The 26,457-nt window shown below is 32.8% G+C and overlaps 2 protein-coding genes and 1 long non-coding RNA gene across 3 annotated transcripts in view; 2 read left to right on the top strand and 1 right to left on the bottom strand.

Annotated features, from left to right (window-relative positions):
* LOC145324395 (zinc finger protein 711-like) overlaps positions 1-1,487 on the top strand; it is a 17,829-nt gene extending 16,342 nt beyond the window's left edge. The window contains exon 16 of the mRNA XM_080166987.1: positions 286-1,487. Within this exon, the coding sequence (XP_080023113.1) occupies positions 286-383 (98 nt within the window). The 3' untranslated portion in view covers positions 384-1,487. The remainder of the gene's footprint in view (positions 1-285) is intronic.
* Miga (mitoguardin) lies at positions 1,484-26,457 on the top strand. The gene is made up of 22 exons (XM_080167555.1): positions 1,484-1,541; positions 2,342-2,458; positions 2,695-2,780; positions 3,170-3,222; positions 3,589-3,676; positions 4,013-4,121; positions 4,490-4,535; positions 4,864-4,957; positions 5,340-5,421; positions 5,771-5,904; positions 13,547-13,635; positions 14,009-14,069; positions 15,005-15,085; positions 15,971-16,037; positions 16,553-16,613; positions 17,119-17,156; positions 19,047-19,127; positions 21,236-21,304; positions 21,603-21,702; positions 22,208-22,319; positions 22,670-22,716; positions 25,600-26,457. The coding sequence occupies exons 2-22, from the start codon at positions 2,402-2,404 to the stop codon at positions 25,662-25,664; spliced, it is 1,620 nt and encodes a 539-aa protein (XP_080023681.1). The 5' UTR covers positions 1,484-1,541; positions 2,342-2,401; the 3' UTR covers positions 25,665-26,457.
* Positions 10,030-10,817, bottom strand: LOC145324130 (uncharacterized). The gene is made up of 3 exons (XR_013881193.1): positions 10,692-10,817; positions 10,502-10,593; positions 10,030-10,160 (listed from the first exon to the last, which is right to left on the bottom strand). It is a non-coding gene; the product is annotated as an uncharacterized LOC145324130 (long non-coding RNA).

Raw genomic sequence — 26,457 nt, 5'->3', positions numbered from 1 at the left:
GTCTGAAGGAGAGACCTTACCCATGTAGATATGGGTGTGATATTTAAGATAGACAGATAGTAACAGGATGTCTGTCTCTTTGTGTGTGTCTGAACTGACGGATTTCGCGAACTGCTGAACCGATACGGTTCTCCTTTACAATGTAGCTTCGTATAGGTTCTGAGGATATTGTTAACTTTTTGGGAGGGTACCTCAATCCCTTTCAATAGAAATTGTCCCAATAAATGCCCCCATCACAAAAAAAAATTGTCTAAAAAATCCTTTAATATTAATTTGTTGTTTCAGCGTACAATGATGTGAGTAACCGGAACCAACATGAAAAGAAGAACCATGGCCAACTATTTACACTTGCGCTCAAAGCTACTACCGAAGTTGGAGAATAGATTAGTAATATTTGCAAAAATTTAAGGAACATAAATTGTTAGAATAGGTCAAATGGAGGGAGAAGACATTGGACTGTAAGTTACACTGCTACCCAAGTTTATAACCACATCATCATATTAGTTGGCTAAACCTAATTTTTTCAACAAATTATTTCATACATAAAAAGTCTTTTGTTGAGGATTTATATCAATTTATTGTCCATTGTCTAATCCCTTAAGATCTCAGAAAAATTCTTAAACCCCCAAAAATAATTTTAAAGGCTACCTAGCCCTTTTTTCTTTGGAAGAAATGTAAATTTGTAAAAAAATGTTCTCTTTACCATCAGTATTACATAATATTATTTATTGTTAAAAATCTCGTTTGAAATTGTAGTTTAGTAAAAATAACAAGGATGATAATAACATGATTAGCACAGCCTATACAAGTAAAGAGCTTTTTGATAAAAAGATAGCAACAAAAAAATATTATCCTATTATATAAAGAAGATATTTTTTTTTGTCTGGAGCTGAAGATCTCAATAACTACGGAGCTGTTTGGGTTCTCTATTTTAGGTAATCTTCGAATAGTTCCCGTGATAGTTTTAGGCTATTTCATTTTCTGATTTAAGTCATAGGATGGTTTTAAGCTTTTTGTCTAGCCTCTTTGTATACAGAGCCCCTAAAAGCTAGAGGTGCATCTGCTAGTTTTTAATATTTAACAAAGATTAAATATCATAGTTAGATATAGAGTAGCTGCGTTTTTAAGAAAGTATTCTATGCATTTGTACAATGTACACCGTCTATAGCAAGTAGATGATAGTTTAATGTTTAAATTGTCATTGGAAGTAGACTTTAAATAAATCTAATAGTATTTTTAATCAAGGGGTGTATAATTCCCCCACCCGCATAATAAAATTAAGATAAAGGTACATTTACCTAAAATTATTATATAACGTGGGGAAACTAATGGAGAAGGGGGGTTTAGGGAAAATATACACCCCTGTTCTTTTTATCAATTTCTATCACCAATAAACTTTACCTAAAATTCTAAAATAGATTAGAATTTGTGTGTTTTCATAGCGTAGTTTAGATCATCCACCATCATCAGTTTGTATATTTTCAGAATGTCAAAATGATAAGTTAAAATGTTGTTTAAAAGTAATCTTAAATTTATATAAGGTAATTTTATTTTTATTGATTGTAACAAATGAATTTAAAGGATGCCCTTAGTTTCATAAATTTATGTCGAGCACTTAAACTTCCCCTCCCCCTCATTCCTATTTTTCGATCTACTGCAGTTCACGGTAAAATATTGCTGGTAACGAATATTGCCAAAAATTTATGAATTTAAAAGGCTGCTAGCTGCCAAACGGCTGAACGTACAGATCATGCCCGCACACTGTTTTAGGAGGCAAAAGAAGGCCTACAATTAATCTGGAATAGCCATAAATCTATAATGCATAATTATCTCGCATTGCAGAGAAATGCGGGAAAAAGGCCTATTTTACGCGTTTTTTCTTTAGCGCGAAGCTTTCCCTGTGCATCATTGGATCTTGGCTATTCCAGATTATTTGTAGGCCTTCTTATACCGCTTAAAATGGTGTGCGGGTATGATCTGTACGTTCAGCTGTTTGGCAGCTAGCAGCCTTTAAAATTCATAGATTTTTGCAATATTCGTTACCAGCAATATTTTACCGTGAACTGCAGTAGATCCCTATTTTTTACTTAAATTGAAAAAAAGGAGGGGGGATTTGTATTTTTTCCCTATGCCTATGCGGGACTACCCAATACAACCCTCCTAAAAATTGCATAAAGTAATAAACAAACAACCAAAATACTCCCCCTCATTTATTTTCAATTTAATAAATATAAGAAAGGGTTGGGAGTTTCAACTTTGATGAAAGTATCTAGATTAATAAGCCCCCACCACCCCTTCCTTGGGTAATAAACTGTTTACATAATATTTCGTTTTTTTTTAGATGGTTGGAATTTTGTGAAAAAATTTAGAGAACCTTCTTCCAAGTTGAAAATTTTTCAAAATGAATAACATAACAGAGGATTTAGACCCAAACTGTAAACCGTTGTTAACGTTTCAGGTAATAACATATTTAGATACTAGGTAGTTCCTTCGTCCCTAGCCTCTAAGGGAGGTCATAGCTTTAAACCACCAAAAGATATTTATAAAGCTTACCTGAAAAGTTAAACCAATTCCAACCAGCAATTTCCAATATCTTTAGCTTTAGACAAGAAAACCTCTAACTTTATATTATAGATTTTCTCTCAAGTGAAGGCTACGCAACATCCTAAATTAATCCTCCTTGTAATTTTATAGGAGAGTTTACAGAAATTTTTCTCCACAAAATTGGGTAACCATGCCTATCAAATGGCTGCCAGTATACCTCCCATTGCAACGAGCAGGTATCTATCTTTTCAAATGTTTGCTTTTTATTTATAATTTCATTCCAAATTATTTATCCATTTTTTTGGGGGGTCTATCAGTCTATCCATGTTTTTTTTATGTACTATAAAAAACTGTAAAAAAAAACAAGAACCGAACCGCTTTTTTAATCATTTGAGACAAAAGTTGAAATACCTATGAGTTGAACTTTATTGAAAACAAATAAATTGTCTAATTTGGCGAAAAATCGGTGGCAGCGGCTGTTTTTACCGACGTTTCTTTACAGTACTACACTGTACCTCATTAAAGCAACTGCAATTGCAAATCCCAGTGCCGTAACTCTTTTCTACCTAGTAAATAATCTACCCACATCTCAACCATATTTAACTTTTGTTGAAATTTTATTTAGATTTTATCGGATACCGAAAACTTACAGAACAATTCTTATTACTGGTGCTATAGGTAAACAACTTGAACATTGTTTGGTGCTAGTGGCACTTGAGTGCGGGAAGGGGGGGGGGGAGTGAAAGGTCGACCTAGATTTACTCATTTTCAATTTTTGTTTTAAAATGAATAAATAAAATAAAAAAAAATTCTTTACGTTTTTTCTTGGGAGGGTGGAGTTACCCAGTTACCCTCCCCCAGTGTAAAAGAGAATCATTTTGGTTTAGCGGTCAGCGTGATTCTCAGTACAGATATACAGATAGACATCCTGTTACTTTATATAATGATAGAATTAGACTGACATGTAACATTCTGATTCATTTGTCATACAGTCAGATTTTAGAGCTTCGCTTTTAGGTATGTTGTCATCCTTGTATGTTTTAGGTGTAACAGTGTATACATTTATGACCTGGTTCACCCGTCCATCCAAGAAGTCAAAGTCACAAAAGGCTGCAAATTTTACAAGAAAAAGGCATGGAATAAAAAGTGGTAGAATCTTTTTTTCTAACTTCCGACTACGCCTCTAGAGTCCTGTAGGGGCACTTAATACCCCCCTCCTTAAAGAAAAATTAGGGATATTTTTATCTATAAATTGGAGTTATAATCCTCCCAAGAACATATGCGAAGTTACTTTGTAAAGGAGAACCATATCGGTTTAGTGGTTAGCGAGATCCTTCAGTACAAACAGATACACACACACACAAGAGAGACAGACATCCAGTTACTTTTATATAAGGATAACATATTTGTCCCTCGAACTACCTAGATTAAACTCTTACACACATATTATTCTATGGAAACTGTGCAGGGTTAGAAAAACGTCAACAAGATCGCACAACATGGGTAGTGAAGCTGGCTCTGGCATATATAGAAATTATAATTGGATTGAACTGCAGAGACAATCAGTTTCAGATCAGGTTTGTTTATTTACTTTGTGAATCAAAGCTGCTCTACAACGTATGTTAGTAGCGAAGCTTCTCAATTAATCACTTATTTCGTTAGTTAGTTCGTAACGCTATGGGGGAAATGGAATTTTCTCAGTTGCTACTCATGACAGACGGCAGAATTTGGTTTGTTAAGTTTCCAAATACAAATAAGTTACTATAATCCTTTTCGTATTACCATTGATAAATTTTTTGTGCTTTGCTACTTATGGATATTGTCATCCTTGTTTATTATTTTTATTGTTTATATTAAGCACTAATAAAAGTATGTATAGACAAATACTCGAGATATGTTGAAATAATAATTAGTCTTAGTACTTAGAAAATGTATTTATTATTAGGATAGTGTTGTTAGCACTGCTACTCTAGTGGATGGTACTCATTTAGGTAATGTATTTTTTTATTAGCGTATATTTTTTATATTTTACTTACAGTTAGTCTGCCTGTAACTCGCGACTGTGGTGTAAAACGCAGCATATACGCTCGTTGTCGCGAAAGATGATAGGTTTGACTCTCGGCTTAACATCCCGTCATAACCAAAGACGTTAAAAGTGGTTCCTTCTGCTGCTATGTCAGGTGCGCGACATAAATAGTGTTGAGTAGGGGCCGCGCCGGGGGAATTCCTTGGACTAAAACAGGCGCAACTCATTTCATGCACATATGATAATAATTAACAGTTTTCGAAATGGCGATTCACATGACGATATTATTTCAGCACCCCAGCAACTAGGTCTGATGGGAATGGAGGCTTTGGAAACTGTGATAGCTTATTGGGAGGATGCACTGGCAGCTTATAATCCTACAGCCAGGCACACAGAGTCAATTATACAGAAGCTGCTATTTTAGCTAAAAAGCACCTTTTTATGCCGTAAAATTTTGTTTACATTTATACATTAAAATATTCCTTCTTCTGCAGATTAAGATTATTGGTTGAAAAGTTTGGACAATTATAGTTTGGAACCAACATATCAAAATTTAATAATAGTACTCAATTTTTTGAGCCAACATATAAGATAATGTGGTTCTAAACTTTGTGTACCAATGTAATTTACCAGTTCAATGTCCCGTCCCTCCCTCCCTGATAAAAACCTACTTGTGACCAATATGAAACGTTAGAAAACGACAGACAAACATCCCATTTTTTTTACATTATTATTGTTAGCTAAATTTTGACTTCTGCTGTTCTGTAAGGAACTTGGTGCTGACAACCCGAGAAGAATCTGAATTCAGACAGAGCTTAGAAGAAATTTTAGACATTGCATATCAATTACAGGTTAATATTAAATAGTTAGACAAACAGACAGGCAGATATCTATGTATTAGAAAAAAAACAGAAAGAAAACAAACCTGAATAATGTCTTTTTAAGCACTGAAATTCTATCCTCTTTTATTCTAGGTCAGTTTAGGTCAGGTTAAATTCGGTACTAGGAAGCCCCGCAGGATAAGGTACTGCAGTTGTAGGCTATCTAGGATTAGAGTTCCCGCATGGGTTAGAAATAGGAGGAAAATATCTCACCGTATCTAAGACTAAGCCTTAAAACTCAGAGACGAAATTTAAATTTTGGATAAATTAAACTAAAACTTAGCTTTAGCAATTATTTTCATTATTGCCTTTTTTATAGGAACTGTCAGAGACCCTCTTTATCCATCAGAACTCTGTTCTGAATAAACAGGAAATGTTCTTAAAACACAAACAAGAAGTCCTCAATGACGAACGGTCACATCGGTCCTCGCTGAAACGGTCACAAGCTTTGAGGAATAGCACAATTGGATTTTTACATTATATAATGTCATAAATAAAGGCATAAACTCACTCACCTCGCATTACAAAAAGCTTGTTCTGAAACAGGTACATTTGATGATTTCTTATACATTGATTTCTGTGATATATCCCGACTTATAGATCATTTAAACAACAAAGTAAGACGACATTCTGGCCATCCTGATTATGACTTATTCTTGACTATTTATGGAACTGTTCTGTAGATATATCTTTATGACTTAATGTATGGAACTGTTCTGAAGATTTATTATTGTAACTTTGTTTGTACTTTGATTGACAGCTAATGTTGTATCTTCTTTACCTAAACAAAGAACACATTAGTGTTGATCAGCGTCCCCCTTCTTTTCAGGTAAAGGTTCTGAAGATATTGGTGATTCTGTGTATGATATTCGCCGAAGCAATGAAGTAAAGTTGTACACTCTATTTGTCATTGTAGTTGACGAAGCTGTAAGATTGAGTGGAGGATGCATTAAAGAATTATCATGAGCAGGGTCAGCAAAAACATCATTGGTATCAATATCTTCCTCAATTTCTATGTTGTCTGAATAATCCCAATAAAGAGAAGAATCATTTGATTTTTGAGATTGATTATCTGTTTGATCTAACAAGTTTTCTTGTGTTGAAGAATGTCGTGGTTTTGACTGATAAGTTTCACTATTATCTGATATTTGTTGGTTTTCTGAATCTGTTAAAGTTCCATCGGTTTGCGGGATAATATCTTTTTGTTAATTATACATTGAAGAAATCTTTTTTTTTGCTTCTGTACTCTGTTTCCTTGTAGATGCTCTTAATACAGGTTGTTCATTTGCATAACTAATATTTTCCAAAGATCTTGTTCTATTTAAATCACGAGCAGCTACAACTCTTTGATGTTGAATCCTTCTTTCAAGATTTTCATATAACTGAGGTTTATGCTTTTCTTGTTGTTGTATTCTGATATGTGCTTGATAATCTGAATAAGTACTTTCTGTAGCTCTTGTATCAATAACTTTTTTCACGTCAGTATCATCATTTTCCTCATTGTCAGAATCTGATCTGATAGGATTCCAAAAATTATTTTTCTTAGGCATGGTTTGTTGTTTTGGTTGTTGAGGTAAAAATTGGTTAGTTACATAAATTCTGTCTTTGTCTGTTACATATTGTTTTGATCTGATATTGGCCTTGTTTGTATGTGAATGTATAACTTTTTGAATTGTTACCTTTTCTTCATTTCTGTCTGATACTATAAACACATCATTGGCTTTGTGTTTGTCATATTTACCTCTAATCAATACCATGTCTCCCGGTTTTGGATCGTTATGTACTTGTTCTGGAATTTTTCTGTTGTTTATATCATTCTGCTTATTTCTAACTTCTAATTGTTCTTTTTTTATTTTCGAATAATCTAAGTTGAGATTTTTGCCTGTAAACATATCTCTGTTGAAATGAATTTCAAATGCCGAGATTTGCCCTTTTCTTCGTAATTTAGTGTTTACATTTTCAACAGCCAATTGAAGTGTAGTATTTGATACAGGTCTTCCATCTGGTTCGATTCTTTTCAATTCTTGTTCCAATTCTATACAAGCCTTGTCAATAACAGCGTTACTGTTTTTGTTAAACACATCAGTTTTGATTACCTCTATGTTGAGTTTATTTAAATCTGGATCTTTCTTGTCTGAAAGAGGACTGAAACCTGTGTCATTATCCACTCTGATTGAACAATTTCCCGCCAATTTCATAGCCATAATTGTGTCAATGATGGCTTTCTTCAATTCTTGATGATTTTCATTCTTTATAATTCTGGCGGCCGTATATGAGCTAAAATTATCTCTGATAGTGAATATATATTGGCTTTGGCGTCTGATAACATTTGCATGAAAATTGGTTCCAGGTACTTCTGTTTCTGTGATAGTCTGATGTTTAGCTATAATGGGGATCTTTTTTTGTGTAGAACAAAAAAAACAATCATTGTACAGTTGCTCAAGAGCTGCTAGTAATCCTACAGAATAAAACATTTTTTCAAACTGGGCTTTTAGCTGTGATTTACATGGATGTTGATGGTTGTTATGTAATTGCCAAAGAATTGCTGGAAGATGTGTTTGCGGAATGACAGTTAATTCATTTTGAACAGTAGAATACTTATTTACCTGGGATGGGACAACAAGCAGATTATCTTTATTTATTTTGGCTACAGCACATAATCTTCTAATTTCTGAATTTATTTTACCTGATAATTTATTAGGTGTTTTTCCAGACTTCAGTAGAGATTTTGCTTCCCTGGTTGCTTTTTGCTGGTCCTGAATCTTGCTCCAAGCTGTCTTGTTATTCATAGAGTCTGAGGATTCCACTGAATTTAATGATGATGGTATGAGTACTGAGTCTGATGATTCTGAAACAAAGTTACATATTGAACAATGCTCTGATGTACATTTAGCAGGATGCCTTGATTGATAATCGCTGCTTATATTTTGCTTATTTTTCCCACTGGCCAGTTGAACTACAATTGGTATTCTGTTTATATTATTAATAAAGGATTGAATTCGGGGACTTGTACTATACAAACCTTTTTTTATTAATTTTACAGCATCAGCAACAGGTTTGGAGTCAGGTGAAATTATTACTGGGTGTTTACATTCCTTAATTGTGTTCATTTCAGCATTTATGGCCGTTTCAAAAGCAAGAGCCTCAAGTTCACAAGCCATCCATTTTGCATGGTTTTCGTCCAATTTTACACTATGAAATGATACTGGGATTTTCTTACCTTCTTTAATGGCATATACAGTATGTCCAATTCCTGGCGGTGTTTTAGCTGCATCTACTTCAATTAGGAGTTGATCTTCAGGGCTTGGTAGGTACAAAGTCTGTAACTGTTCTACTGCTTCTGTAGCAACCTTAAATTGATTTTGTAAGGTTCTGTTCCATTCAATGGTTTCTTTAGAATCTCTGTCGGCTACTTCTTGATCAAATGGGTTTAAGATTAATGTAAGATTTGGGGAGGCTGGAAGCAAAGTTTTAAATAATAACAGGTATGATCTCAAATCTTTCACTGTTTTGATGTCTGTGAATTTAGTGTTTCTGAGGGCATTTACTCTGTGGGGAGAAGGTGAAAGAAATCCACCTTGAGACCATTTCCATCCTAAAATATCAACTGATTTAAGAAAAATCTTAGTTTTACCTGCTGATATTTTGATGTTTGCTGATTGAAGCTTCTGTAGGACTCTCTTGTAATTATCTGCTGTTTCTCTTTCTGTGCTACCTCCAATATAGATATCATCGGCGATGCGGGCAACTATTCTATCTTTCATTTCTGGGCCTAAGACTTTACATAAAACTTCATCCAATTCTTCACTTTGGCCCCATCGTCCTGATCGTCTAAGGAATCTCATACCACCAAAGGGAGAGGTTATACCCAACCAACTAGCATCTTCATTATTCATATGGTTTTGAAAAAAACCGGAGCTTAGATCCATGGTAAGTATGAAGTTCCATTGTCCCAACTGTGAAAATATCTGTTTAGGTTTAGTTACACTAGTTGGCAAATTTTTTAGGTGATCATTTATTTTAGAAAAGTTAACCACTAACCTGACATCATCTTTTGTAAGTTCATTCTTGCTTTTATTCTTGGCTCTCTGTTTCCTTACTAAAAAACTAGGTGAACAATATTGCATATTTATTCCAAATTCTTGAGGGATTCCTAGAACATTTTTTTCAGTTAAATCATCTATAACTTCTTGTAATAGTTGTTTTGTCTGATGATCATAATTAATATGTTGGACTTTTGTTGCTGTTGGACGATTTTGATCCGCCCAGTTGAGGGAACATATGTGCTTGCCATATCTGTGATTATATCCAGTGTTAAGATCTTCATTGAATACATCTTTGAAAGTGTGATTTATCTCTTTTATATAATTTACAATTTCGGAGCTTATGCTATCTTCATTTATTTCAATTTTTGTAGTATTGTCAGCATCCTTAATATCTTCAATTGTTGTTGATTTGTAATCTTGATTAGTAGAATTTTCCATATTGCCTAGCGTTCTTGCCTGAATTTTTTGATTTTTAACCTGAACTGGTTCATTTAAATTATTTTTGATTAATATCTGTCCATTTTGTACGGAACAAATTTGTGGTTGCGGCCAATTGTAATGTTTATTCTGATGCCATGGCTGTACCGCAATCTGTGTATCATCTTGATGGGGAACAGGTACAGCAACTTCTTGTCCAGGTAGGATTACATTCAAGTGGCTATTCTGCAAAATTAAATTGTTAGGTTGTGTAGGTAAAATAAGGGATTTGCTGGTTTCAGATACAGTGAATTTTTTGTGAATTGAAATAGTTCTAGCATTCAAATCTTGGATAATAGAATTTTCTTTGATGAAATTGTTCCCTCCTACAAAACTACAGTGTAGATCTTTAACTACAATTGCGTGAAAACGGACAGACCATGAATTTCTATGAAAAATTTCATCTATTTCCCCAAAAGAAGGAAGACTTGTTTTTCCATCAGCTAAGTTTGACAATTGAGAGTTAGGTTTAATCTTAAATCCGTGAGAAATAACAGCAGATAATTTGGCAAAACTAGAAGTAGCACCTGTATCCAAATCAATGTTGATCACACAGTTGTTGACATCAGATACAGTAAGGGTTTGTGTTGCTATTGGAGTAATGAAGTTACAGGCAGTCCTATTAGAAATAGAGTCATTTTTAAGATTATCATGTATTTTAGCATTATCCTTTATTTCATAAGATTTATTTTGCTTTAATGAACAATCTTTTTTTACCTGCTGCTGTTGATCTTCTTGATCATCATAACCATACTCTTTTGCTAAGTCATCTTCTTCTTCATCTATATTGAGAGCACTTAGTTGTTGGCTTAGTCTAGAGTTGAGCATTTGTTTATCTTTCTGAGATAATGAGGGACATGATTCTTGGCCTAGAAAGTGACTACTATAGATGGTTCTTGATAATCCAGAGATATGACAAAGTCGGCAAAATGGTGATGCTTGTGTGTTTTGTTGGAAGCTTCCTGTTGGTCTTTGACGATAATTATTGTATGGAGGTCGTCTTTGTCCGCCTCGCCAGCTGCCTCTAGTATTTCCTCTTTGTTGTTGGGATGACATGTAGTTACATTGTGGGTCTTCTTCTGTCATAACATTTGATAGAGTTGGTTGATCAATATCTTGAATGTACTGTTTGCATTTTGTGAGGATTTCAGTCTTAAAATCCATTAACCTTTTAGAAGCGCCAATTTTGTAGGAGTAATTTTCTCGAATAAAGGCAGGCAGTTTAGGGTGTAGCAATCCTAGCACATTCAGTAGTATCATATCCTCATGTGAAGGCGTTAAAGATTCATTTTCCTTCAATGTTTCATTTTTCCATTCGATGAGGGTTGATTTTTTTGCAAGATTGCTGATGACCATAGACCTGTATTGATTGTAGAATCCTATTGCCGATTGCTGACCAGTTGGATCCCAGGTTAGATCTAGTAGGTTGAAGAAGTGTATTCCTTGTGTCATAATATCATAATCCTCTCGTATCTTTTTATAAATCCATTTGATGCTTGTTGATTGTTGTTGGATTGGGTTGTAGAAGTCCATGTGTACATATTTAGCCACAATAGTTAGAAACTGTCGGAGGTCACGTCGGATGTCTGGTAGATGTTCTGTTTTATCAGGCTCTTTAGCCACTAATATTCTCTTATCATTTATTTCAGCTGCAATCCAATTTTCGTAACGGCCATCCGGTAGAAATTTACGAAATTTTTCCTCTATTTCTAAGTATACTTCTAAGGTTTCTCTCCATATCTCGAACTGTACGTCACTAATCCCTTCTTGAGGTAGGGTATTAGGAGGATATATTTTGATTGATGACATGGTAGATAAGAATGTCGCAGTACTTTTGTCGTCGATATATCACAGAGACCAACGAGGGGGTGAAAAAAAGGGGGGGTTTAAATGGCGAATATAGGTTCGATATGATATGAGCTTATATGAAAGGTGCCATTTCATACTTTTAGAATATCCATGCCAAATTTAAAAATTCAAAAAAATCCTTAAGTAGATTTTGCAATTTTTTGTTTCAATTGAACATATGATAAATCAGATTGACGACAAACCGTTTATTTTAGCCCTTTACAAGACTTTTTTTTTACTATTTTGCTTAAGTTTGATTGACTATTACATTGGCACGCACCTTAAAAGATAATTTAAATGTTTATTATTTTAGATTATATACTAGTTTATTTAATTTTTAAAAAGCATAAAAATAATTTTGTAGAAGGGCGTCAGGACTATTGACTAGGGTAAATAATACGTCTTAAAGTTTATTTTCTGTACAGAGATCTTTGATTAATTTATGATGGTATAAACATCCCTGATTACGCATTTTCAACACACACACACACACGGCCACAAAAAACAGGGATTTGAAATCATTCTTCCTCCAAGAAAATTTTATTGATTTTTTTTTATTTTACTTTTTACATTATTTGATGTTTTTTAACTTTTAAATATTTTACTTTATATATTTTGTATGAAGGTAGAAGGAGGGTATATTTACCCCTGATTAATTCCCGAAACCTTTTTCTCATTTATTTGTACTGCAAAATAACAACAGTATTTAGGCAAACTCTACACGCATCCTGTTGTGAATATGGGTATTTGAATATGTTAGGGAACCACTCCTCTGACGTCACAAATTAGCCCAATTGGCTAGGTTTTTAGCTATAACGGCCTTATCCAATGGAATATCTTTATTTGCTTGAGTTATTCATAATGTATATACTTGCACCTTTGATATAAGCTCATATCATATCCAACCTATATTCGCCCTTTAAAAAAACAATAAAATTTAAATAAACTACTATTTTCACTTTTTTTCACACAAAATATTTGAGATTGTTTTAGTTTTCACTGGATAATAAAATGTTTACTTTATTTTTAAAATCAATAAAAGGTTTTTAAAAAAATGTTAAAATCACTTGGTGAGTGTTTTTTTTAAAATTATGTCCAAACGACCAATAAAAAGGAATTAATTCCAATTGGGAAAGGAGAATACTCCACAGGTAGGATGGTTGGGGTCTCGGGACGTGAGTTAGCCTCGCTGCCACCACATAAATAAAGGCATAAACTCACTCACCTCGCATTATAAAAAGCTTGTTCTGAAACAGGTACATTTGATGATTTCTTATACATTGATTTCTGTGATATATCCCGACTTATAGATCATTTAAACAACAAAGTAAGACGACATTCTGGCCATCCTGATTATGACTTATTCTTGACTATTTATGGAACTGTTCTGTAGATATATCTTTATGACTTAATGTATGGAACTGTTCTGAAGATTTATTATTGTAACTTTGTTTGTACTTTGATTGACAGCTAATGTTGTATCTTCTTTACCTAAACAAAGAACACATTAGTGTTGATCAGCGTGTCGAAGTATCGGGCCAACAAAAATGGTATTAATATTATTATTTTATTTTATTATTCGTAGAGAATTGTCTTTAGCATGTCTTAAAACCAGTTCTAATCCGGCGGATATTAATATGTTTCGCCTCCATGTTAGAAAAAATCTTCGAATATTTAAGAGAAAAATCTGCGATTATTAAAATAAATGTGCTGTTAAATGTTAGTGTGTCTACATTGGAAGATTTAAGTTTCGTATCGGCTGAGGAAACCATTGCTGATCTTAATGATTTTGAAGAGTTTGATTTTGATATAGGTAAGTTCATTATTTCTATGGTCGAATTTATTAATCCTATAATGTAGAGTAATAGGATGATTGTCTGTATATATTTATATGTGCTAAGATCTAGACTGAGTGGTTTTTCATTCCAATTTTCAGGGAAGTTTTATATTGGTTCGAGAATGGTTTTAGACGGGAACAAAGCGACGCCCCCAACCTATTATTTTTAAAATAGATTGAAAATTAGAGGGGTGTGGTATTTTTATTCCTAACCCCTGTGGGGCTATCCAATACTTAAATATTATCTAACCTAACACAATAAACAAATATTAGGAAAGGTGATATCAGGACTTATACGAAAACGACTTTTTTTTATGTACGGTAAACTAAAAATTTTCTTTTATAATAGGAAAGCTGGAATTGTACCAGGCTGCACTGGGCATTCAGAAAACTAACGGGGTACCTTACAGGTAGGCACAACAACAAACATTTATCTTACATTGCCCTATCCCTATAAACCTGTAAAATGTGCATTTTATTTTGTCCAATTTTTTGACTTATTATATTTACCTATAGATGGCACAACTTTGAATTTTTTAATTTCCTAATTTGCTGCTTATATAAACCAATCACGTTTCTGTTTGTTTATAAATACTAGCGTATGATTGGATGTCTTTCGACAAAAGAAACACGTTTTTGTTCATTTCAGCGGTAAATATGTGGTTATGTTCTATCAAGGGGGGGGGGGGGGAAGTTTTGACACATTTGCGTAAACAGTGAGTATAGGCTTCATCTTTGGACGGAGAGGATAGGTTATTAGGGATAAAATCATTCTTATATGATGAATTTCCCCCAGATTTAAGATTTTTTTGGATAGGCCTCCAGGTTCCGGAGCTCCAGGCCTCCAGGTCCTCTCTGTACAGGTAAAAATTTAAAAAAATATTTTTTTTTTTGAAGAGTTAGAAGTCAACCTATGATACAAAATATGCATATTTTTTAATGTTATTCACATATTTGAAGAAAAAAATGCATATTTTGTTTTATAAGTTGACTTCTAACTCTTGAAAAAAAAATTATTTTTTTAACTTTTACCTGTACAGAGAGGACCTGGAGGCCTGGAGCTCCGGCACCTGGAGGCCTATCCAAAAAATCTTAAATCTGGGGGAAATTCATCATATAAGAATGATTTTATCCCTAATAACCTATCCTCTCAGTCCAAAGATAAAGCCTATACTCACTGTTTACGCAATGTGTCAAAACTTCCCCCCCCCCCTTAAATTTTCATCGAATCTTGTCAAAATGTGTTTCGATTTTGTGCCCTGCTTTTCATCCATTTTTCTATATATGTGCATTTTTCTTTATATGCATTAAATTATTTTATACCTATTATTTAATATCTATCTAGAGCAATGCGTACAGAGTTCCTTGCATGTTTATCAGATGCTGACTACCTCGCTAAACTCTACTGTCTTCGCTTGGCTTTCAAGTAAGTTTTCGTTCTTGTTTTTTTTGCTTTCTCATTGAAGCTTCGTTTAGCTTTTATTTTTTATAGCTGATAAGTTATTTAGGATATTATCGTATTAGACAGCTTTCCACGGATATTAAAATGAAAAATTATAAGATTAAAACCCGTTTTGTTAGAGGCTGGTGCTATACATGATTTTTCAGAATAAGTTTAAAACATTCCCTCAGTCTTACTTCTTATGTCATGCATGCAACATCTAACATAGTAGCAGTAGCAACAAATTTAAATATATATATATATAAATTTAGTTTTTTGAAATATTTGATTAAACCATTCTTATTGAATTTTCTTGTTTACCAATAGTCTAGGACTTCCAAGAATGAAATTTGTTTCTTATATAGTTCAAATTATTGCCGCTAGGCGGCTCAATCAAATTTTTAAAACTTGTAATTTATTGTTGAAAATCTATTTGGATGTGTTTACCATTAAATTATGTATATCATTTATATGCGTTAGTGATATTAATTGCTTCTTATGTAATTTGAAACACATTTATAATTTGAGAAAGTATAGAACTACACATATGACTGATTGCTGTATTTTCAGCAAGAACTTCGATACGAAACTAAGCTTTATAGAACACGCGTTGCTTATTAGACGTGCATACGTCATAACACGCAAAAAAGATACATTTCTTGAGATAACCTGACAGGGTTATCGAATATATATTTAGATCCAATCACCCAGAAACTATGGCTACACAAAGTATATGATGATTGACAAAAATAGCCTATATCTTAAAATAAAATAACCTAATGCAGCCAGCTAGCTGCCAAACGGCTGCGCAAAAAAATGAAAAATTTCGCGTATTTTTTATGCAAATCTTTTAATTAATTTTTATTCTAGGGAAATAATGTTATCAGAGAAGAACCGACAATGGTGGATTGAAAACGGTAGAGCAATTCTAGCACAGGTAATATTACCCTTTTACTACAATTCTCTCATATTTCCAAACCAGAGCATATTTCAGTAAAGTGGTAACCCCTCCCTCAATTAAAAATGTTACTTGAATGTATAATTAAGTGTGTTTGTTAATTTATACTGATTCGATGATTTTAAGTTAGAAAACTGTGAGGCTAGGGGCGTGCACAGTATTTCCTCAGGGGAGTGCAAATTTTTGTGGGGTCGAAAAAGGAGGATTCACAATACTAGGAAACTTTTTTCAAGTATTTATTTAAAACCGATTAATATCCGGTGGATTAGAACCGGTTCTCACCCATACGAAAAAATATATATAGCATCATTTTATATCCAGTTTTCTACGAATATAAAATTGTACAATCATAAGATTAAAACCTGTTTTTTTATATCTTAAATGTACATTTTATATCCGCGGAAAGCTGTTAATTATTCGATGCGAGAAATAACTATTCTTAAACCGGTTTTTAATCGGGAGTTAAATTACAACTTATCTATATATGATTTTAGTTGATGATAAGTTCTAATAAACATCCAGATGAAATTACTATGGCCTTTGACGAGCTTATAGGTAACCTATTTGTCTTTATCTATTTTATCTATCTATCTCTCTAATTCCTAATCCTCAGGGATCTTAAGGGATAAGACATTCGATTATTTATGGTACACACGCTTTTATGATACACAAAATTACCCCTACCAGAAATTTAAATTATCGGTAGAAATATTTTTACAATCCATTCAATATTTAATAAAATTGTCCCCAAACAACGAATTAGGGAACGATTTATAAAACTTTGGGGACCAGTTTATTTTAAAGTCCAGTGTTCTATCTCTCCCTGGAACTACCTATCTTGTTGCAATTCTTTTCAAATAAGAAGGGTCCGCTGGTGTCTTTAACCTTCCGGGGCCTACACCTACTGTACTCTAATCTTTACTTTTTCTGTAGTAAAAAACATTATTAAATTCTTTCTTTTGTCTCTTTTGCCATCCAGGTATCTTTTGATATCTCCATCAATGATAAATGCTTTCTTCCTATTTTTAAACAGTTTTGTAATTATTTTCTTTGTGTTAAGATTACCTCGGGAATGATGGAGTATTAAAAAAGATGGAGGTAAAAATTTTCTTATTTATAACCCTCAAAATGTTTAAGATGGTACTACGTCAAACCCTAGATACGTCAAACAGTAGATGCGACAAACGCTAGACAGACAAACAGTAGATGCGTCAAACGCTAGACAGACAAACGATAGATACGCCAAACACTAGACTACGACAAACAGTAGAATATGCTATTTCGCGACAAACAGTAGAATTTGTAAAATGCGACAAACACTAGAAGCGACATACGCTAGAATATAAAATTATAAAATATTTATAAATTTTTTCGCTCATTAATACTAAATTTCTATTTTTATATCTAACTGGATAAGATAATTGCCGTAAAAATCTATGTACATCCCCTATAGCAAAAAATAAGTGGTTAAAACGTTTGAACACTCAACTTATTAAACCAACCAATCATAATTCATTTAAGTAACAAAAGTTGTTTAGCCAACGATTAAGAAAACGTTTTTATAAAACTTTTGGGACTAGTGTACTAAACAGCCCATTGTCCCCTCTCGCTCTGCTATCATTGTCCATTCCCTGCAGAAAATGTGATATAGCAATGAAAAGGTGATTTTGCAATACAGTTAAAACTAAACCAGCATGTGTTATTTTTTTGGTATTTATAGTCATTAACAGTTATAAGATACATCAAAGAAGGTTTATTAAATTAAGTCTAATATAATTAAAGAGATAAAGAATTTTAGTAATTTAAATATAATTATTTTTAAATGACATGTTTGTATAAAGTTTTTTTTTACAGTTGCTTTGTTTAAACATCAAAGGGAGATATAAATGGGCGGAGTAATAAAGACTTAGGATGAGCAATATTTTATGAGCATTAATTATTTGACCATTTATGACTTCGCCGTACAACACTATTTCAACAGCGCAGTTATTTAGTAGTAAGTGTATGTATGTATATCTATTATTCTGACAATCCATTGCTTGACTAAAACGTTTTACAGAAATCTATTTCACCTAGGCCGTGGGTTAAATCAAATAAATATAATGAATATAAAATAATTTCAATTGTAATGAAATTTTTCTTTTTAGATTCATACTAACAATACTTGTTTATTGCAAAAAAATAGGGAAATGCAGGCAATACTAATTCAAACTTAAATGGAGGTGTTGTCACCCCTCTACAAACCCCTACCACAGGCACTTATTTAAATAATAATCACCTTATAATTTTAGTCAGTAATAGGCAATATAATTTAAATTCCACAAAATTAGTTAAAAACCTTCTGGACCTGTCCTATATGAAGCTTCACTTTAAAGAAGAACCATATCAGTTTAGCGGATAGTGAGATCCTTTGCTACATACAAAAAAGATTGTTTCATTTTCTTTTTAAGTTTTAAAAAATAAAATATTTTTTTTTTTTGGGGGGGGGGGTAGATACCCTCCATAAAATTAGTTAAAAACCTTCCCTGGACACATATGAAGCTTCACTGTAAATGAGAACCATATCGGTTTAGCGGTTAGTGAGATCCATCGCTACAGACAAAAAAGCGTATTACTTTACACAATAGGATTAATTCTAGCGTTTGTCGTATCTATTGTTTGTTGCCTTTAGAAAAAATATAGTGTTTGTCATATTCTAGCGTTTGTCGCATTCTAGTGTTTGTCGTATCTAGCGTATGTCGTGTCTAGGGTTTGTCTGTCTACTGTTTGTCTGTCTAGCGTTTGTCGCATCTACTGTTTGACGTATCTAGGGTTTGACGTAGTACCGTTTAAGATAATCTATATCCTATTATATAAAGTAGTAAGGTTTTTTTGTCTGAGGCTTAAAATTTCGATGACTACTGGCGATTTGACAATCATTTTCATAAAAAAATCAATAGACTTGACATTGTAAAGTAAAGACGCATTTTATTTTTAATTTATTTTTAGGAGGAGTTAAAATCAAGAAACGTGAAATGTATTAACTTCTATGATGTTTGTTTGGATTATATTCTTATAGATTCTTTTGAGGTATGCATATTTTTATCTATATTTAAACTACGCGAGGCCTCTAAGAGCACTTGAGGGAGTAGGGGGTGAGGTTAAAAGTCGAAGGGAAGGAAGATAAATTTTTATCCAGTGTGGCGGTATCCCTCTCTAACAAAATGATTATAAACCTTCCCTAAACATATGAGAAGTTTCATTGACAAGAAGAACCATAGCAGTCCAGCAGTTAGCGAGATCTTCAGTTACACACACACACTCACACTGTCAGACACACAAAGCTTTACAGACTGACAGATCAATAGATTTATAGAGTAGATTCGGTACTAAAAATGCCTAGCACATCTATCTATGTTTATATTAAGGATCTTGAGTCTCCTCCAAGTTCTGTATTGTTTCTATCTATCTAGCTATGTTTATATTTAGGATCTTGAGTCTCCTCCAAGTTCTGTATTGTATCTATCTATCTATGTTTATATTTAGGATCTTGAGTCTCCTCCAAGTTCTGTATTGTATCTATCTATCTATGTTTATATTTAGGATCTTGAGTCTCCTCTAAGTTCTGTATTGTATCTATCTATCTATGTTTATATTTAGGATCTTGAGTCTCCTCCAAGTTCTGTATTGTATCTATCTATCTATATTTCTATTTAGGATCTTGAGTCTCCTCCAAGTTCTCTATTGTATCTATCTATCTATGTTTATATTTGGGATCTTGAGTCTCCTCCAAGTTCTGTATTGTATCTATCTATATATCTATATTTATATTTAGGATCTTGAGTCTCCCCCAAGTTCTGTATTGTATCTATCTATCTATCTATATTTATATTTATGATCTTGAGTCTCCTCCAAGTTCTGTATTGTATCTATCTATCTATCTATGTTTATATTTAGGATCTTGAGTCTCCTCCAAGTTCTGTATTGTATCTATCTATCTATGTTTATATTTAGGATCTTGAGTCTCCTCCAAGTTCTGTATTGTATCTATCTATCTATCTATATTTATATTTATGATCTTGAGTCTCCTCCAAGTTCTGTATTGTATCTATCTATCTATCTATGTTTATATTTAGGATCTTGAGTCTCCTCCAAGTTCTGTATTGTATCTATCTATCTATGTTTATATTTAGGATCTTGAGTCTCCTCCAAGTTCTGTATTGTATCTATCTATCTATCTATATTTATATTTATGATCTTGAGTCTCCTCCAAGTTCTGTATTGTATCTATCTATCTATCTATGTTTATATTTAGGATCTTGAGTCTCCTCCAAGTTCTGTATTGTATCTATCTATCTATATTTCTATTTAGGATCTTGAGTCTCCTCCAAGTTCTGTGTTGTATCTATCTATCTATCTATGTTTATATTTAGGATCTTGAGTCTCCTCCAAGTTCTGTATTGTATCTATCTATCTATGTTTATATTTAGGATCTTGAGTCTCCTCCAAGTTCTGTATTGTATCTATCTATCTATATTTATATTTAGGATCTTGAGTCTCCTCCAAGTTCTGTATTGTATCTATCTATGTTTATATTTAGGATCTTTAGTCTCCTCCAAGTTCTGTATTGTATCTATCTATCTATCTATATTTATATTTAGAATCTTGAGTCTCCTCCAAGTTCTGTATTGTATCTATCTATGTTTATATTTAGGATCTTGAGTCTCCTCCAAGTTCTGTATTGTATCTATCTATCTATCTATATTTATATTTATGATCTTGAGTCTCCTCCAAGTTCTGTATTGTATCTATCTATCTATCTATGTTTATATTTAGGATCTTGAGTCTCCTCCAAGTTCTGTATTGTATCTATCTATCTATGTTTATATTTAGGATCTTGAGTCTCCTCCAAGTTCTGTATTGTATCTATCTATCTATCTATATTTATATTTAGGATCTTGAGTCTCCTCCAAGTTCTGTATTGTATCTATCTATCTATCTATGTTTATATTTAGGATCTTGAGTCTCCTCCAAGTTCTGTATTGTATCTATCTATCTATGTTTATATTTAGGATCTTGAGTCTCCTCCAAGTTCTGTATTGTATCTATCTATCTATCTATATTTATATTTAGGATCTTGAGTCTCCTCCAAGTTCTGTATTGTATCTATCTATCTATCTATCTATGTTTATATTTAGGATCTTGAGTCTCCTCCAAGTTCTGTATTGGCTGTGATGAAAAATAGATGGTTGTCTAATACATTCAAGGTAGAATTTTTTTTTAAACGAAGATTTTTTATGTTTATGGTTGGTCTTTAAGTTCATAGCGATAGCTCTTATGGTTAATTTAGGCATGTCAGAATAGTCCTATCGATATAAAACTTTAAAGCATGATGATTCCTGTAACAGTTAAGTGCGATATAGAGTCGCTCCCGACCCCTTCCTTTAAATACTTGCCCCCTGAAGCCTCTTGGGGCACTTTAGTAGAAATCCGGGTTACCTTCCCTGGACATATCAGAAGCTTCACTGTAATGGAGTACCCATTGATATAAGATATATATTGAAGGAATCCGCCCTGCAAACCGCCATCTGGTCTGTATTCCAGGCAAAGCGAAGACTGTTGAAAGATCACAAAGGCTTTAAGTCCAGATTCTACACTGTGTCAGGTCAGAAATACCAATGGATGTAATATATATATACCTGGATATTATTTCAGGAAATTTTTTTTTGTAAATTTAGCTTGCTTACATGGAACTCACTTTTTGGTCAGTATTTTTTGAGGTAAAGGGGATAATCCTTACTTTAGCCCGCTGCAAGTTTCACCTTATTAGGAGACATGTGTAAATCAGGTGTAAGATCCAAGTAATAATATAAAGTAACATATAAAGTCATTGAAGTATTAGATCAATTATCCTTATGTTAAAGTAACATGATGTTTTTCTGTCTGTACCGAAGGATCTCAACCGCTGAACTAATATGGTCCTCCTTTTACAGTGAAGGTTTAAAAATATTTTGGAGGATGGTAACACAACATACACAAGAGAAATCGGCCCCTAAAAAGAAAATTAATATTTTTTTTCACTTTTTATTTTTCTAGTATTCCCTAAAGAGACAGACAGACATCGTCTTTTTATTACAGTGAGATATTATATTCTGATATTTTGTTTTTAGAAATCTTGACCCCAACCCTGGCGTGGGCCTTCTTCGGGACAAATGAGTCTCTGCTAAATCTTGTCAATGATTTCAAGAGAGAGGTGATCGGCTTCCTCACTGATATTTACAGGTGTGTAGGGAGGGAGGGGACATTGGACTGAAAATTACACTGGTACCTGAAGTTTTATAACTCATGCAATGCCCCTAGAACGTTGGGTAACTTCTTGAATGGAATTTTGATTATTTGATTCAAAACATGGAGTGTAGAAACTTTTTAACTAATAATTTTAACATACTGAAGGGGTAATTTTGTTGGGGTTGGGAAAATTTTCATTGAAGATTCCTGTGACATGTGTGCATCTTTTTTATACAATGTTTTCCGTCTGCCTATCTTTCAAGCTTTAAAAGATAAAAATACTTATTTTTTAAAAAGTTTCGTGATTTTCTCTATTCTTACATAACCTCTCTATTTTATTTTAGTTTTGGACGAGTTGATTATACAAGTATAGACTCTTTAGCAAGAACAGGTAATTTAAGGGGGGGGGGGGGGAAGTTTGTACACTTATAGGAAATTAAATTCAGTACCAAAGTTTGGGAGGGTCGTATGGGCTTGTTTTTAAAGTTATCAACCTAATTCTTTTTGTAGGCTCTCTTATATGACTTGATATACACGGAAAACTTTGAAAATTGAATTTCGGTACTTTCCTTCTAGGGGCTTGTGGAGCAAAAGACCCCCCAAAACACAAAAATATGAGTACTGGGCTTATTTTTGAAGATATCGACCTGATTTTTTTTATAATACTTTTTTAACATACCCGAATCAACGAACCATTACAGATTTCATTTTGGGACTTTCCTTCTAGGGGCTTGTGGAGCAAGAGACCCCCAAAACACAAAAATATGAGTACTGGGCTTATTTTTGAAGATATCGACCTGATTTTTTTTATAATACTTTTTTAACATAACCGAATTAACGAACCATTACAGATTTCATTTTGGGACTTTCCTTCTAGGGGATTGTGGAGCAAGAGACCCCCAAAAATCATAAAATATGAGTTGTGGGCTTCTTTTTTAAGATATCAATCTGATTTTTTATATAAAAATACTATTTTAACATAACCGAATCTACGAACCATTACAGATTTTATTTTGGGACTTTCCTCCTACGGGCTTGTGGAGCAAAAGACCCCAAAAACACTTATTTTTTAAGATATCAACCTGATTTTTAAAAAATAATACTGTTTTTACATAACCAAATTAAGAAAACATTACAGATTTCATTTTGGGACTTTCCTTCTAGGGGCTAGTGGAGCAAAGATTCCAAAACCACTAAAAATATGAGTTCTGAGCTTATTTTTAAAGATATCAACCTGATCATTTTAAAATAATACTTTTTTTTACATAACCGAACTAAGAAACCATTAAGGATTTCATTTTGGGACTTTCCTTCTAGGGGCTTGTGGAGCAAAAGACCCCCAAAATACTAAAAATATGAGTTCTGAGCTTATTTTTTAAGATAACCTGAGAACTCAATTTATTTTGTTTTGGAGGTGTTTTACCCTACTTTCCCCTAAAAGGAAAGTGCCAAAATGAAATTATTAGTGGCTACCTAGTTCAAACATGTGAAAAAAGTATTCATGAAAAAAATCAGCTCAATATCTCTAAAAATATTTTTTGGGGGTCTTTTGCCCCACTAGCTTCTAGAAGGAAAGTCCCAAAATGAAATCTGTAATGGTTTCTTAGTTTGGTTATGTTAAAAAAAGTGTTCCTAAAAAAATCAGGTTGATATATTTAAAAATAAGGTCAGAACTGATTTTTATTGTTTTTGGGGTCTTTTGCTCCACAATCCCCTAGAAGGAAAGTCCCAAAATGAAATATGTAATGGTTCGTAGATTCGGTTATGTTAAAATAGTATTTTTATATAAAAAATCAGGTTGATATCTTTAAAAATAAGCTCAGAACTCATATTTTTAGTTTTTTGGGGTCTTTTGCTCCACAAGCCCGTAGAAGGAAAGTCCCAAAATGAAATCTGTAATGGTTCGTAGATTCGGTTATGTTTAAATATTATTTTTATATAAAAAAAAGCAGGTTGATATCTTCAAAAATAAGCCCAGTACTCATATTTTTGTGTTTTTGGGGTCTCTTGCTCCAAAAGCCCCTAAGAGGAAAGTCCCAAAATGAAATCTGTAATGGTTCGTTAATTCGGTTAAGTTAAAACAGTATTATAAAAAAAAATCAGGTCGATATCTTCAAAAATAAGCCCAGTACTCATATTTTTGTGTTTTGGGGGTCTCTTGCTCCACAAGCCCCTAGAAGGAAAGTCCCAAAATGAAATCTGTAATGGTTCTTGTTAAAATAGTATTTTTTTATTATATAAAAAAATAAGGTTGATATCTTAAAAGAGAAGCCCACAACTCATATTTTATGATTTTTGGGGGTCTTTTGCTCCACAAGCCCCTAGAAGGAAAGTCCCAAAATGAAATCTGTAATGGTTCGTAGATTCGGTTATGTTTAAATATTATTTTTATATAAAAAAAGCAGGTTGATATCTTCAAAAATAAGCCCAGTACTCATATTTTTGTGTTTTTGGGGTCTCTTGCTCCAAAAGCCCCTAAGAGGAAAGTCCCAAAATGAAATCTGTAATGGTTCGTTAATTCGGTTAAGTTAAAACAGTATTATAAAAAAAATCAGGTCGATATCTTCAAAAATAAGCCCAGTACTCATATTTTTGTGTTTTGGGGGTCTCTTGCTCCACAAGCCCCTAGAAGGAAAGTCCCAAAATGAAATCTGTAATGGTTCGTTAATTCGGTTATGTTAAAAAAGTATTATAAAAAAAATCAGGTCGAAATCTTCAAAAATAAGCCCAGTACTCATATTTTTGTGTTTTGGGGGTCTCTTGCTCCACAAGCCCCTAGAAGGAAAGTACCGAAATTCAATTTTCAAAGTTTTCCGTGTATATCAAGTCATATAAGAGAGCTTACAAAAAGAATTAGGTTGATAACTTTAAAAACAAGCCCATACGACCCTCCCAAACTTTGGTACTGAATTTCATTTCCTATAAGTGTACAAACTCCCCCCCCCCCCCTTATACAAGTATAGACTCTTTAGCAAGAACAGGTAATTTAATTATACAAGTATAGACTCCTTAGCAAGAACAGGTAATTTAATTCATATAGGACCTATTTTAATAAAGAACAAAATGCAATACTGTCTTTTACATGTTATTTAATTAGAATTTATAATAGAAATTTGTCGCATCGCATTATAGACAGTTTCCGTTGATATTAAAATAAAAAAGTTTAAGCAAGTTTTGTTAGTCCCAGAAAATAAAAAAAAGGGAAGGGCATGAAAGACCTTTGCTATTTTTCCAGCAGACAAAATATCATTTAATTAAAATTATTTGGTTTTAGTAATGGACGTGGCACAAACTAGACTCGAAACTGTCAGAAACAAACTAGAACAATTCAAATCATAGAAATCATGGTCATGTGATCATAGAATACCATTTAATTGGTTGGACCTTAGTCAAGTGATATAATCCTTACTTCCTATTGGTTGAAATTTAAATCCTGAGCTATTATTAGTTAAGTTTTAATTCTCAATTCTTATTGGTTAAGTTTTAATCTAAACTCTTATTGGTTGAGTTTTAATTCTTAACTCTTATTGGTTGAATTTTAATTCTCAACCCTTATTGGTTGAATTTTAATTCTTAATCCTTTTTAGTAGAGTTTTAACTTTCAACTATAAATGGTTGAGTTGTTAGTCATGTGATAAATTATTTGCAAAAGGTGTTTAAAAGAAAGGTATTACAAGAATTTGCCTTTATTGCCTAAAATATTTTCAAAGTACCTATAATTTAGTCTTTTCTCTGTAGTTGTGAATTTTAAAGGAAATGCGAGTCCATAAATTGCGTAGCATACAGACAAACATTCAATTTTGAGGAAAATATTAATGAAATATAAAATACTTTTTTAATGAAATAGTATATTGTTGTGCTAAGATCGTAAACTTTAAAAAAAATTGAACTCCCTCCCCCCTTGGCTGTATTGCTACACATGATAATTACAACAACCATCTTTTAGGACAGTCTTATGGACGTTCGTTTTTCCTAGTTTTTTAGTAGCGGTGCTACTAGAATTATAAATATCAATATGGACGGGAAATATTTATTATATGTTGTAATTTGTGTTGTTATTTAAAATAATTAATTGTTATTTTTTTTTCTTGTCTTATATTATTAAATAATAAAAAATTTAACGCTAAAATAA

This window comes from Acartia tonsa, chromosome 7, assembly GCF_053477335.1.
Source record: "Acartia tonsa isolate MP-2025a chromosome 7, ASM5347733v1, whole genome shotgun sequence".
NCBI lineage: Eukaryota > Metazoa > Arthropoda > Copepoda > Calanoida > Acartiidae > Acartia > Acartia tonsa.
The sequence above is the reverse complement of the archived record's forward strand: the minus strand, read 5'-3'. Positions and strand labels throughout refer to the sequence as shown.

What these genes read in the sequence shown, in the direction of transcription:
- Miga (XM_080167555.1), top strand. Translation starts at nt 2,402, where the DNA reads ATGAATAACATAACAGAGGATTTAGACCCAAACTGTAAACCGTTGTTA. An exon ending in TGTCTTCGCTTGGCTTTCAA is followed by an intron (nt 15,086 to 15,970) that starts GTAAGTTTTCGT and finishes TTTTTATTCTAG; the next exon opens with GGAAATAATGTTATCAGAGA. An exon ending in GTAGAGCAATTCTAGCACAG is followed by an intron (nt 16,038 to 16,552) that starts GTAATATTACCC and finishes ATATGATTTTAG; the next exon opens with TTGATGATAAGTTCTAATAA.